Source organism: Canis lupus, chromosome 24 (assembly GCF_011100685.1).
Source record: "Canis lupus familiaris isolate Mischka breed German Shepherd chromosome 24, alternate assembly UU_Cfam_GSD_1.0, whole genome shotgun sequence".
NCBI lineage: Eukaryota > Metazoa > Chordata > Mammalia > Carnivora > Canidae > Canis > Canis lupus.
In genome coordinates this window covers 32,784,774-32,798,724 of record NC_049245.1, presented here as the reverse complement: position 1 = coordinate 32,798,724, position 13,951 = coordinate 32,784,774, and the positions used below count along the sequence as shown (strand labels likewise).

Here is a 13,951-nt window from a genome sequence, read left to right as displayed (position 1 = left end):
GAATGTCACACTTGGGTTGGTTTATTTTGAGCCACGTTCCCCAGTCCCCAGGGGTTATCCTTAATTCTCCCCTACTTTCCTCTGGTCTTAAATGTCGCAAAGCACCAACCTCTATATAAAGTGTCTAGCTCAGTGCCTGGCACATGGCAGGTGCTTGAGAAAGGTTCATTCTTATTAATACAAGCTGGGTTTAACAAATCACTCTCAGGCTTGTTTTCTGACTTTCTTCAAAACTGTGATTTCACCTCGTGATTTTCACAAAGAATGCAGCCTCTGAATTCTGCCCAGGATGGGGAGGGCTTTCTACAGCATAAGCCTGACCTACAGGCTCTGGCATAGGCACATATTCGGGGATGTTCTTTCATCACTCCAGGAAAGGGAGCAGGAGTTTCAGAATATCTGTGTGCCCCTCTTCACCACACCCCCAGAAAGACAGCCAGTCCAGCCCAGCACCTGCCTTGGCCTACTGATTAAAGGACAGCTGGTTGCCCTAACTGCTGGAAAGCTTGCCCATGCGCATGTTTGATAAAGGCTGTGTGGAGGCCAGGAATGAACCAGAAGATCCGGGACACCTTGGCCAGCCCCTAGGCTGTGAGGTAGAGGAAGGGGGACTGAAGCATACATCCCGACTCTATGTCGGGGTCCAGATGGACCAGACGACTTGTGAACATTCTTGTCTTCCAGGGCCAGGATACCGTTGCCCCAGCCAAGGGCATGGGGAGGGGCCATCTGCCGTCTGCTCAGGGCCCAAGCACGGGGTTGCCTGCTGGGGAGGGTGGGCACTGAGCCTCCCTATTCCCAGCCCTGCTCTAAAAGGTACTGTTCCATGGGCTGCGGCCCCTTGCAGGTGGACAGGGCCTGGGCAGGCAGAGGCGGCGCTGGGTCTCCAGTCGGCAGAGGAGGTTCTGGTTGGATACCCGAGTGGCCACGCCCAGCCCGCAGGTGGTTGAACAGGGGCCCCAGGCTGTGCTCCATTCTGGGCAGGGGACTCCAGGGGGTGGGGGAGCAGCAAGGCCAGAAAACTGGGGTCCTGGGGAAGAAAGGGAGGTCAGCACTGTGAGGTCAGGACTTGGCAGCCAAATCAAGCCAGCTGCTGGCGATGCCATCTTTGTCATGTTGTTTAACCTCTCTGGACCTCAGTTTCTTCCTACATAAATTTTCTAACGGTTGATGTCAGGGCTGAATAAAATAATGGAGGGGACATACTTAGAATGGTGCTGCTACCCAAAGCACCTCATTTGTGTTGGTTACTAGGCAACTATCATGGTGTTGGCCATGATGACCATCATGATGACCCCAGTAATGGTGGGTTTCTCATTTCTGCACCCCATGGCATCTTCCAGGAAGGAGGTCATGGCCAGTGTAGAGTGATGCTGTGACCCAGTGGCAAAGATGCTAGACTTTCTAAGCCTGTACCTGGAACAAGAGGAGGGGTTCACGATCTAGCTTTCCCGCCTCTTCACATCTTATTATGCTCTGTTAATATTTTGGTGTCCTCTCTTCTGGTCCTTATCAACCAAATGGTTCTCAACTGGGGGCGACTTTGCCCCTCCCCCCAGGAACATTTGGCAATGTCTAGTCATTCTGGTGGTCATGACTGGGAGTGGGGGTACTGGAACCCAGCAGGGATGCTGCTAAATATCCTCCAGTGCCCAGGACAGCTCTCACACTACAGAGCATCACCCAGCTCAACTGTCACTCATGCTGAGGTTGATAAAGACTGCGTGGTATGCACCTGTGTGCAGTGGGCATGCACACATACGTACACGCATAATGGAAATCAAATTGCAACTACAGTGTCCTATCCTGCTTTTTTATACATAAGATGAACTCACTGGCATTCTCCTCTGTATTTAAGTGGATATGTCCCATTCCATCATAGGGATAATGACAGCCACCATGGATGGAGCGCTGCGTGCGAGCCACTGCCGTGACTGCTTTTCTTGTATTTACTCATCTGGTCCTCACAGCAGCTCTGCAAGGTGGATGCCCTTACTCTCATCCTACAGTGGGAGGAACTGAGGCACAGAGAAGGCGAGCAACTTTCTCAGAGTCACACATCTAGGAAATAGTGAGGCTGGGCTTAGAACCCAGGCAGACTTCATGCTGAACCCACGATGTTCTACTCTCATGTGGCACCATCATTAATGGACCAATGCCTTCTTTTCAGATGCCTTTCTTTTAAAAGATCACATTCATCTAATAACAATACCCCAGTGATGTAACAGTAACAAAATCTCTAAAACTAAAGAGTTTACAGCATGAGCTGTCTTTCTTCCGCCTCTGCCCACCTCTAAGCCCACATCCTAGAGCCAACCACCTCACCTGGTTCAGTTTTAAGTTCCTCTTTGGATAAGCCCAAAGAATGACATATTAACAATATTATATAATATTTATGTAAATATATTATTAAGACATATCGATATATTAGAAATAGATTAATAGCATACATCATAATAATATACCTCTGTTATGAAATGCGAGCGTTCAAGTACCCAGTCCTCCTTTCCCTTCCCCGCTCTGCCACCAATTTTTGTTTTCCATGAATTATGATTTAAAATTATATCCTTCTCGTTTTGTCAGTTTGAAAGAGGTCTTGTGACTCCCCACTGGGCTTTCCCTGTCTCCTCAGCCACCAGCCCCTCCCAGCTGCTGTCAGGGAAACCTGCGCTTTGACAGGTCCAGGTGTGTCGCACGAAGCCCCGCCCCCGCCCCAGGTGGCTCCGCCCCCAGGTGGCCCCGCCCCGCCCCCAGGTGGCCCCGCCCCTGGCCTGGGCCGGCCCGCACTCACCTTGGGCTGGGAGGGGCTGGGTCCCCAGCTCCCCTCCCCGGTCGCACACCCACTCAGGGCAGCACCTGCCGGGGACCTCAACCCTCCGGGGATGCGGGCAGTCCCAGCTGGGCAGCCGGACGTCCTCACTGCACAGCGGCACACAGGTGAAGCCGCCGTCCTCACAGTGGCAGCGGATCCTGCAGTGGGGCTGGAAGGTCTCCCCGTCCTGGTACACGCGGCCGTTCACCTCACAGCTCCCTTCATCGTCTCCCCCTGCGGAGGAGAAACCGGACCCCCGTCTGTGACCCCCAACTTTTCCCTGAGCAAGACCGTGCCAGCCAGGTCCCTCTGCAGAGCTGGCCCAGACCTGCCGGGAGACCAGGGCCCTTACAGGCGTCTGAGCACTGCCGAGGGGCTCCAGCCTGCGATGCGCACCCCATCCCTACTGCCAACCTGCCCTGGCGCCCGTGGGAAGACAGTGACATACCGCATCCCAATACAGGGGATGTGGGACCACTGGCTTGGTTGGAGCCCCTGCTCTGCTTTTTATTAGCTATGGAGCTTGGCTAAGCGACTTCGCTTCTTGCCTCAGTTTCCTTGTCTGCAAAATGAGTTCTAACTGCGCTTATTTCACAGGGTTGTGGTAGAGACTAAATGAAATGATTTAGGTAATGAATCCAACATAAAAGAAACCTCCAATAGATCCCAGCTGTTCTGTTGTTACTATTAATATAATTAATTACTATATATTAATAATATATAACTTAAATACACACTGAGAGTACATGCAACAAGCCTACAGTGTGCATCTGCTATGTTGTAGTCATCACTGTCTGGCCAGGGCTTACCTTGCTGGCTTTGTGACTTCGGATAAGTCACTTACCTTCTCTGAGTCACCTTAACAGTGGCAATGATGAGAACAGCTCAGCCCCTTCAGGTACATGAGATAATATGTACAGAACATCTAGCATGGTGCGAGGCATATGGTAGGTGCTCAAGAAACACACTTCAAATGCACCCTTCAAGATAGGGGCATTATTCCCACTTCCTCCACTGGACAAGCACTCCTTGGGGGGCGAGGGCTGAGAGTGTTCATACTGGTGCCCTCCCCCCACTCTGCCCTGTACTGGCTCAGAGCATGGTGGGGACCCACAGACCCTCAGCAAATGCCCTTCAAATGAATGCCTCGTGCCAGGCCAAGCACATGAGAGACACTAATAAAAGAGTTCTGATTTCTTCTTGCTCTGGAGATATGTACAGTGCCCCTCCTGTGTGCCAACCACTGGGTTCCTAGACAGGACGAAGATACAACCCTTGTCCTAAGAGATGGAGGGCCAGGCAGGTGACAGATATGAAAGCCACCATCTCCAAAACTGAATGAAATACTGTGGAGAGGCACAAGTGAGCTGCTGGGAAAGTGCACTGCAAAGAGGAATCTGGAAGTCCTGGAGACATGGGTGGCAGTTCAGTGGGGTCTGAGGAAGGATTTACTGGAAGGCAGGTTTTCCCAGGTCTTCAAAGAAAAAACTCCAGTAGGCCCATGCAGGAATTTGGGAACTGCACAGATGTGGGTGCCAGCCTCTGTACCCACTTGCTAACTGTGGGACCTGGGCCAAGTTACTGCATCTCTCTGAGCTGCTGTACCCTGCTCTCAGGGCCACCAGAAGATTAAATGAACTAGTGTACTTAAAGCATTTCACCCAAGCCTGGAACATAGCGGATGCTCAGTTAATAGGAGTGAGTGGTGGTTGTTCCAGGGACCAGTGACAACTGTCTCCCTCTTTCTTCCAGGCTACAGCCCTTTGGCTCCAAATCCCTGACCTTTTGGCCTGGATCATGTGCTGCTGGTTTCCTGGAAACCTCAATCCCTAGGGGTCCCCCACCAGACTCCTGGTGCCATAGCCCTGGGGCCTCCTGGTCTCTGGGATGACCTGGTAAACAGAGGGATTATTTGGGAAAGGCAGCCGGAGGGGTGATCATTTTAGCAAGGTTTCCTGGCACCTCTCCTGGTCCTCCAGCTTGAAGCTGGCTGGGGGTGGGACTAATGATTCCTGGGCAGCCACTCCCCACCCTGGGGTCTGTGCACGTTTGTACATGGTCCCAAATGCCAGGAGGCACCTTCAAACATACTCTTCAGTCCACCTCCCTATCCACACCCTGTACACATATAGTTGCCAAAACTCTACTTCTCCTTCCAGGCCCTTCCAATGCCCCCTTGTCCAGCAACTTCCCTCAACTTCAGAGCCCAGTCCTCTCATCTGGTGATTTCTGCATCCCTCTTTCCCTGTGAGAGTCCCTTACAAGAAAAGGAATAACAGAGGATTTTTTTTTTTTTTTACCTTTAGCCACTTGCATACCATGTGACCTTAGGCAGGTGACTTCACCCCTCTGAACCCCAGTTCCTTTATCTGCAAAATCGGTTTAATAGTAAGACCTACCTCATTAAGGGTAAAATGAAATCACATGTGTCAAGGGGTTGCCCACAGGATGTGCTTACTGAATGGTGCCTGTTACTGCTAGCCTCTCCAGAGCTGTTTCTATCAATCATTCAGCCAGCTGTTATTTACTGGGTGCCTACTGGGCACCAGGCACTGTTCCGGGGACTTGTGATACAACAGTGACTAAAACAGGCATAAATCCTGCCCTCTTTGGAGCTTCTGCTCTAGTGGAAATAAGTGGAGTCTGTGATGTCCAGTGGTGATTACAGCGAGAAGAATAATGGAGGGCAAGGTTCAGGAGAGAGGTGCTGAATATGGTGATCGGGGAAGGTGGTATTTGAGTACAGATGGGAAGAAGATGCAGGACCTTGCCATGTAGATATTTGGGGGAAAGAATGCTGGTAGAGCAAAGAGCCAGTGCAAAGGCCCTGAGGTGGGACACCCCACTCTACCCCACCCCCGCTGGGGTATTTAAGGAAAGCAATAAGCCAGTGTGGTCGAAGCATTGAGTAGGAAGGAGGAAGGGAGTTGGATGGGGTCAGAGAGAAAACAGGAGCAGGACCCCGTGTGGCCTTGTAGCCACTGAGAGGACTGGCTTTTACTCAGAGGTGGTGGGAAGCTGTTGGAGACCTTGAGGAAAAGGAGGGATGGGATCTGATGTGTATTGAAAGGGGCCCTGGGGTGCTGTGTTGGGAACAGAGTAGGGGGCAAGGACAGAGGCAGGGAGGCCATTACGGGGCTGCTGCAACACCCAGCACGTGAGGATGAGGGTCAGACCAGGCTGGTAGCAGTGGATGGATTGAGAAGGGACCAGAATGTCAGGTTTTAGAATATCGTGAAGACTTTGCTGGTGGGCCATATGTGGGGTGTGCAAAACGTGAGACGTCAAGTGCCAGGAAGGGTGGAGATGCCCTGGGCTGAGCTGGGGAGGCTGCACGCTTGGGGTGGGGGTGGGGGTATCGGGAGCTGACAGTGGACAGGCACAGCTTGGAGTCCGCTGTCAGAGGTCCGTCCAACTAGGAATTGAGAGGAGCGTTTGGGACAGCGTATTCCCTCCAGAGCCAAGACCTAGACTCTGCCTCTGTGCGGGCTCACCTGTGGGGTTCATCAGCCTCCAGATTTGGTTCATAAGCACCCACTACGTTGCCTGACCAGGGCTGGGAGTTGTAGGAAGAAGCAAAGACCAAGTACATTTTTTACCTCCCACTGTTTGAAGTCTGGATCAAGGTGAAATAAGAAAAGCCCCTTATTAGACTCAGGGGCAACAGCAGCCAATATGTACTAATCAAATGCTGAGTGTCAGGCAGTAGAATGATGGAAATGAAGATTGTGAAGCCAGCTCCCTGAGTTCAAATCCCAACTCAGCCACTTATAAGCTGTGTGACCTTGGGCAAGTTGCCTAACCTCTCTGTACACCCCCCCCTACCATTTATAAAATGCAGATGACATTAGTACCAACCTCATATGGTTGTTGTGAGATTAAATGAGGTGATATTTGTGAAACCCTTAGAGCCTGACACACAGTAAATGCTATGCAAGTGTTCAATAAGTGAAGCTCTGCCAAACGCTTTACATGTGTCCTGGCTAATTAAAACAACAGCCTGGTAAGCTGAGTGTTACTTATCTCATTTTTCCTTTAGCTACATTTTTATTAGCAATCATCTGAGTTCATAAAACAAAGCACTATTTTCTCATGATTATACTCCCTTGATCTTAAAAAAAAAAAGCATTTAACAAGGATTTAGTATTGATAACTTCATGTCTATTAGTCTTGTTGGGTTTTTTCCAACCTTGTTTTTTTCTGTAAGTGGACTCATTATCGGTGACTCATGAGCCCTTCTCTCTCTTGTTCATTTTTTAAAGTGATGCATGCAAATAGATGATAGAGGTAGATTGCTCTACAAGACTTATTAAAAAAAAAAAAACGCCCTCATGTTTTTCTGTTTCTCTAAAGAAGTGGTTCTCTATTGGAGATGATTTTGTACCCCAGGGGACATTTGGCGATGTCTGAAACAGATTGTCACGACTCGAAGGTGGGGGACAGGCTACTGGCATCCAGTGAGCAGAGACCAGGGATGCTGCTGAATGTCTTACCATGTACAGGACAGCATCTCCCCCCCACACACACCGCCATGAAGAATTATAGCAAAGAAGTATCTGAGCCAAACAGCAAAGTTGAAAAACTCTGATCGAAGGCATCAGAGGGCACCAAAGCTTGGAATGGTGGGAGACGTCACACGCTCAAGGTCATTAGTAAATGGCAAACTCAGGATTCAAACTATGGTCCAGGGGCTCCCAATCCAGGAAGAAGACAGAATGAAATGTTGCTTCAGAAACTGTGTGACCTGGTCCCAAGCTGTGCCAGTTAATATTACTGAGCCTCAGTTTACTCACCTACAAAATGAGTTGAAAGGACAAACCTCATAGGATCACCGTGAGGATTATGTGATTTATGGGAGGATCATGCGGTAAGTTTCAGCATACTGCCTGACACATAATACTCTGTGTCCTAAATAAATGATTGCATTTTTTATCTTCTCAGAAGTGTTGTGAAGGTCCTGAGAAAGGATAGTGATTCCTGGTTTGAAGAATCTGGGAGGACTTCTCAGGGGAGGAGTGTTTGAGCTTGGCTTTGACAGTTGGTTGTGATTTGGGCAGGTAGGAATGGGGGGGGGGGATATCCATTCAGGTGGTGGGTGTGGTCGAAGGGGAGGAGCAGAGGGAGGGCCTAGGGAAACCAGGATCCCCAGGTTTGGCTGGAATGGCTGGTGTACCTGAAGTGAGGAGGTAGAGAGAGAAGAGCTCCTCTTCAGCTTGGGACCCCTCAGCCTTGACCCTCCCAAACATACCCACGTGAGTCCCGCAAACCTGCTTACAGAGGCACAGGGCCCCTCGGCCACCAGGGCCCGCCCTGGGCTGGCAAACCAGACCCTGGCTGGGGTCGCAGACGTGGAGGTGGTCACAGGGCTCCCCCAGCCGCCGCGCACACACCCGGCAGCAGCTACAGCCATCCAGCACCAGGGGCACCCCCGGTGGACATCGGGGTGGTGGCCAGGGGCAGGCACATGGTGTTGGGCACAGCTGAGCACACACCTGCAGAGACAGAGCATGTCACTCAGCCATGGTCATTCAAGGTGGGCAGTGAGCGGTCCACACTTGGGCCCCAGGGTCACACAGACCTGGCCTTGAACCCTGGTCATCTGGTGACTCCCCTCCCTAAGAGGCAGTGTGGCATTGTGGTCAGGAGCAAGGACTTTGGACTAGAGAGCCCATCCTAACTCTGCTCCTTATTAGCTGAGTGACCTTGGGCAAGTTGCTTAAGCTCTCCAAGCCTCAGTTTCTTCATCTGTAAAAAGGGAGCAAAAGTAATATTTAACTCAGAGGATTGTTTCCAGGAGTGCATAAAATGGTACATATTAAACCCTGAGCACACAGCCTAGATGCCGTAGATGTTCAGTGCATTCAGCTATGATGATCACCACCGGAAATTACGACGAATGATTAGGCCCTGCCCTCTAGAAGCTTACAGAAAGGAGAAAGCAACAAAAGCAAGGATTATAATGACAAGGTACAGTACATTTTCTAGCATGTAGACTGTGAATATTTATCTTGACAGCTGAACCAGTCAAATAGTATCATAGATGTTTTTGGTCTTTGGAATAATCCAGAACATATTTCTGGATACATATCAAATGAGCCAGGAGACTTGGTAAAATACTGATCCCCAAGCCTCCCCTGGGATTTGCCAAATAGGACTTCCAGAGACAGGGCCCTGGAATCTGTATTTTTATTGGGCTGTCCCGGGACTTCTGGTGCACAGCTAGGTTTGGAGCACGTCTACTCCAGTACTAACCCCCATTCCCCTGCCAGGGTGAGGTGGGGGAAACTGAGCTCCAGAGAGAGAAAGGGTCTTGCCAAAAGTCACAGTGTGTTAGCTGCAGAGCTGGGAACCTCCTTAAGGATCCTGGAATAGAGAAAAGCCTGAGCCGGGGACCCCTCCCAGGGACAGGGTCAAGGCATCGACCCAACTATCCTGGTTGCTCCTCCCCACTCAGGACAGAGAAACAACCAAACCAGAAACCAGATGCCATGGTCTCCCCATATGTCCATTTGAAGGTGGGGACCCAGAGACAGACATCACTCAAGATGCTTCCAGTGGCCCCTTCAGTGACAGACCAACCTTTAGGTCAGTAGGATCCTTGGAGGACCAGAGAGGGTTTTATTTGGAGAATGGAAGACTTAAAGTTTACAAAAATGGAATACATAACATCCTAACTTGTATGTGGCCCCAAAGCAGGCAATGAGCCCTTTGCCCTGGTCCCCACTTTGTCCCACCCCTAGGACCCCTCAGTCCTGCAAACCTGCATTCAGTGGCCTGCAGCTTACACCCTGGCCACCAGGGGCCGCCCCAAACTGGCAGACCAGCCCTGGCAGGGGAGGAGGCTCCAGCCTAAGACAACACTGGCAATGAGGCAAGTGGGTGCTCAGTGCCTGGAGCCTCACCGGAGAGCGAGTTGCCATCTCTGCAGGAGTTCCAAGCCAGAGACTGGGTGATACTGAAGAGATTCTAGAGAAGATGGCCTAGCCTTGCCCCTCAAAGCCTGGTCTGGACCACCAGCAGCAGCGTCGCCTGAAAGTCTACAGTGGCATCTTGGGCCTCTCTATAGGAACCTAATTCTGTATTTTAATAAATCCAGAAATGGTTCTCATGGAATGGACCTGAGGAGCAATCGACTGGACTTTGGGGTTCCTTTTCTTTTTTAAGATTGTATTTATTTATTCATGAGAGAGAGAGGCAGAGAGATAGGCAGAGGGAGAAGCAGTCTCCCTATGGGTAGCCTGATAGAGACTCGATCCCAGGACCCCGGGATCACAGCCTGAGCCAAAGGCAGATGCTCAACCACTGAGCCACTGGGGTTCCCTTTCAAACCAGAGGTTGGGTTCCCTTGGTTAGTGGGAAATAGGAACTCTGACCAGAATTGGCTCTCGGGTCCCTCCCACCTGAAAGCAGGGGTGCCAGGCCACAGGCTCTCTGCTTTGTACCCAGGTTCCCACTCTGAGCTCTCTAGAGGGTGAGCATGGCTGGGGCCAGGTGTGCAGGTCCTGATACCCAGGAGGGGCCACTAGTGATATCGATGATTGTGGCTAACATTTACGGCGGGCAAGCCGTGAGCTGTAACATGTTGTCTAACCCTGTAAGAGGAGGTACCAGCTTTGTGCCCACTGTAAAGACAAGGAAGCAGATGCTCAAAACAGTGTAGTGACATCACTGATATAAGGTAGAGTCAGAACCAGAATCCATATTATATGAATCCAAGGACCAGGCTTTTATTACCACACCTGCTTCTTGTCCCTGGGCAGCTCTGTTGCCAGCTTCGCTACTGCCTCAGTTTACCGATTTGTAAATCGGAGGGACCGAGACAGGTCGAGGGAGCACAGCCAAGGAGAGAGAGGCCCTCTCTGGACTCCCTCGATCTCCAGGCCCTTCCTAATCACCCGATACATGTGGTTTCCCCAGACCTTTGCTGCAGCCACCACAGGGAGGAGCCCTGGACATGGAATATTCTAGGGAAGGGTTGAAATCCAAGTTGTATCACTGATGAGCTGTGTGACCTTCAATATAAGGCTTAACTGCCTCGTGGGGAGGGAGCCACTTCCTTCTCGGTAAAATGGGGTGGAGATCACCTGCCTTATAATTGTGACAGGGATTAAATGAGCTCCTGGCTAGCTCTTGGTCACTGTGACTTTGTCCGTTTCCAGGTCTCTGCCACCTGCATCTGTTCACAGGCCTGAGCCCAGGAGCCCACAGCCTGCTGGAAGATTGTTGTGGCTTTCCACCTTCACGATGACTAAGTCCCTGAGTTCTGTGCAGGATGCTGCCTGGCTCCCTGGGACGGGGAAGAAGGGAGGGGTGGACAGTGGGTCCAGGATGGCTTCATTTTGGTCTTTCATTTAAGCCTGGGCCCGGGAACCCCAAATCCCCTGCTCCAACTCCCCAAGCCACCTGCTCAGGCATCACGTTTTGCTCAGCCCCTTCGGGAGAAGAAACAGTGGGGTCAGGTTGCCAGCAAGGTTCTCAGCCTTGCCCCCACTACTGCTCAGGACCTCACAAGAGAAAGCTCCGGCCGTGCTCCTCAAGGGGGTGTGAACCTACAGTGAGATCATGGCTGTGGTGGGGCCGATCTTCATGGCATCAGGAACTCAGCATTTGCTGAGGAATGACAGGGCTCGGCAGTTGTGGCCTCGGTCCAGGTAGGGGAAGAGGCAGGGGCAGGAGAGGTGCAAATAGAAGGGTCCCTTCCCCCACCACACACCACCCCAAGCCGATCCTGGGCTCCACCTCCTTTGTTACTCTGATGTTTCTTCGCTGTGTGATTTTAGGCAAGTTGCTTGCCCTCTCTGAGCCCTGCTTGACCAAAAACAGGGAATAATAATTCCTTAGGAGGTCATTGGATATGTTAGACAAGGTAGCTATTTCACAAACCTTTTGGAAAATGTTCCATAAGAGGAGATCATTATTCCATGAGGTGACTCCCTGTCCCCCTTCAGCCAGGGTCTGCAGGTCACTCACTGCCAACAGCATTAATGCCCTTGCAGTATGGACTTTACAATCAGTGAGACACCAACATCCCTTCAAGTCCTGGCTCTGAGTTAGGCAAAGCAGGTTGTATGCTGTGTCTCCCCATTTATAGTGAGGACGCCCACGTCAGCTTAGAAGGGCCCTGGGGACTGCTAATAGCCATGGTCCTCTTCTTTGAACACCTGCCATGTCCCAGGTCCTGCACCGAGTACTTCCGCTGAATTGCCAAAGTGCCTCGTGATCATTATGCCCCTTTAACTGAGGAAGCAGGTGAGGCTTAGAGAGGAGGAGGGACTTGCCTGGGGTCACATAGCAGAGCTGGCCGGAGGCAAGTGTCTGGGCACCAGGGGGGAAGCTGGGGCTGTGCCCACCTTGAGGGACCTGCAGGAATTCCCCCAGGGGATCCTTGGCCGGGATTTCACACCTCCCCCACCACACCGAGGAAGTCAGCAGGACGTCCTGGGGCCCGGGGCGCCCTTACCTTTGAGAGGAGGCAGAGGAGGGAGAAGGCCAGAAGAAGGGTCTGTGGTGTGCCTCTCATGTCACTGTGTCCCCCACGGAGCCAGCTTTGAGCCTGGGAGGCAGGACCTGTAAGTCTTTATGTTCCGGAGGCTGTGAGGTCACTCCCAGGCGGGCGTGCACGCGCACACACACACACACACACACACACACATGCACATGCTGGTCTCTACATTCCTTCTCTTCTCTCCATCCTCATGCTCCCACTGATGAGCCCATTTACCTGAAGATGAGACGTGGAGGCCACCAAGCGGGTGCCTGCCAGTGTGAGTGTGTGCGTGTGCGTGTGTCTGTGTTTGCGTGTGTGAAAGCCAGAGCCAGTGCCAAGAGCCTGTGACAGGCTGGCAGGGGCCTCTCTAGCTCCTCCCAGCCCAAGGGGGCCTTCGGAGCTGCTGCTGCTGCTGTGGCCCTGCCCCCAGACCCCTGCCCAAGCCCTGGGGGGGCTGCGGACCCAGGAAGAGCTCAGCAAATAGCCCCTGTGCAGCGCTGACCCACGTCCTCCGAAGCCCCGTGGCCCGGACTCTGGGCAGTTTCGGCTGGGCCTGTGGTTTCTGGCAGGAAGATTGGCAGCCACCCAGAGGCGGGTGTGACCCAGAGCAAAACTTCCCTGGGCGGCCTGTTTGCTTTTGGCAACAAGGGGCCTCGCTCCAGCCTGCTTCCCTGGGCTCTGGAGGGTGGCCCATGGTGATGGGCCCATGCAGGTTGGACCTACTGTGTGCTGGCACTTGCTGGGCCCTGCCAGGTGATCTGTAAAACCAAATCCATTTCGTTTCATTCAACCATCTCCGAGGCCTCCGTCTGTGAGAGCTGGAGACACAACAATGACTTGGACAAAACCCAGAGTGGGAGACGGCAGTGCAAAGACAGGTGGACTTCCTGGGCATATTGAGGAGGGGTCGTTGTCCAGACCGAAGGTGAGGGACAGCTTCCTGGAGGAGGTGCCTTTACAGAGAGCCACAGAAAGAGGGTAACAGAAGGCAGAATGTGGCAGGCAGAGGGAACAGTGCATGCAAACATCTAGAGGCGGGGGTGAGCATGATAATGTGCCTATTCTGGGAGCCAAAGTGTGGCCGGAGCTGAGGGAGGTGGGGAGTGGTGTTGTACACGGCGGGGGGGGGGGGGGGGGCAGGACACCCAAATTCAAACCATCAATTTCTGGGGGCACCTCCAACGGTCCAGCCACTGGGGGTGAGGGATGTAAAGACAAGGCCTTGGACTACAGAATTTGGTAAAGACACTAAACAGGTGGTGTCAAGAGTTGGGTTGGGAAGGCTTGGACCCCCATGGTCTCCACCAGTACTCCAGACCTCGAAGTGAGGGCCCTGGGTTCTAGAATGGGCCAGGGATGAGGAAGAAGAGTGACCTGCTTTAGGGTCAGACTGAGTGACTGAGGGGGAGACTCCCTCCCGACTGCAGTCCCCAGGGAAGGAGGCGATGGGATGGAGGAAGGTGGAAATGCACACTAGGCTCGGTGGTTCTGGCTGGAGGAAGAGGAGGGCAGGGTCGGGGTGGGGGTGTCCCCAGGCCTGGAGGGAAGGCGGTGCAGTGTGCGTTCATCTCTACATGCTTATGTTTTAGTCCAAGGTGTGCCTAGGGTGCCAAACACCCAGAGCGGATCGTTGCTGAGCACCCCGCTCCTGC

General features: G+C 52.3%; 1 protein-coding gene across 2 annotated transcripts; it reads right to left on the bottom strand.

Annotated features, from left to right (window-relative positions):
• CCN5 (cellular communication network factor 5) lies at positions 1–12,859 on the bottom strand. Of its 2 annotated transcripts, none has more exons than XM_038572419.1 (5): positions 12,534–12,859; positions 12,273–12,387; positions 8,088–8,304; positions 2,792–3,046; positions 1–1,030 (listed from the first exon to the last, which is right to left on the bottom strand). In XM_038572419.1, the coding sequence occupies exons 2-5, from the start codon at positions 12,330–12,332 to the stop codon at positions 810–812; spliced, it is 753 nt and encodes a 250-aa protein (XP_038428347.1). In that variant the 5' UTR covers positions 12,333–12,387; positions 12,534–12,859; the 3' UTR covers positions 1–809. The 2 variants fall into 2 exon arrangements, with proteins under 2 accessions (XP_038428347.1, XP_038428348.1); XM_038572420.1 differs by having other exon boundaries at positions 12,273–12,365.
• Between the last annotated feature and the right edge of the window lie 1,092 nt (positions 12,860–13,951).

Coding starts and splice junctions, on each gene's coding strand:
- CCN5 (XM_038572419.1), bottom strand. CDS start 12,332: ATGAGAGGCACACCACAGACCCTTCTTCTGGCCTTCTCCCTCCTCTGC. Junction 8,305..12,272: donor TCCTCTGCCTCCTCTCAAAG/GTAAGGGCGCCC, acceptor CTGTCTCTGCAG/GTGTGTGCTCAGCTGTGCCC. Junction 1,031..2,791: donor CCAGCCCCTCCCAGCCCAAG/GTGAGTGCGGGC, acceptor TTTCTTCCCCAG/GACCCCAGTTTTCTGGCCTT.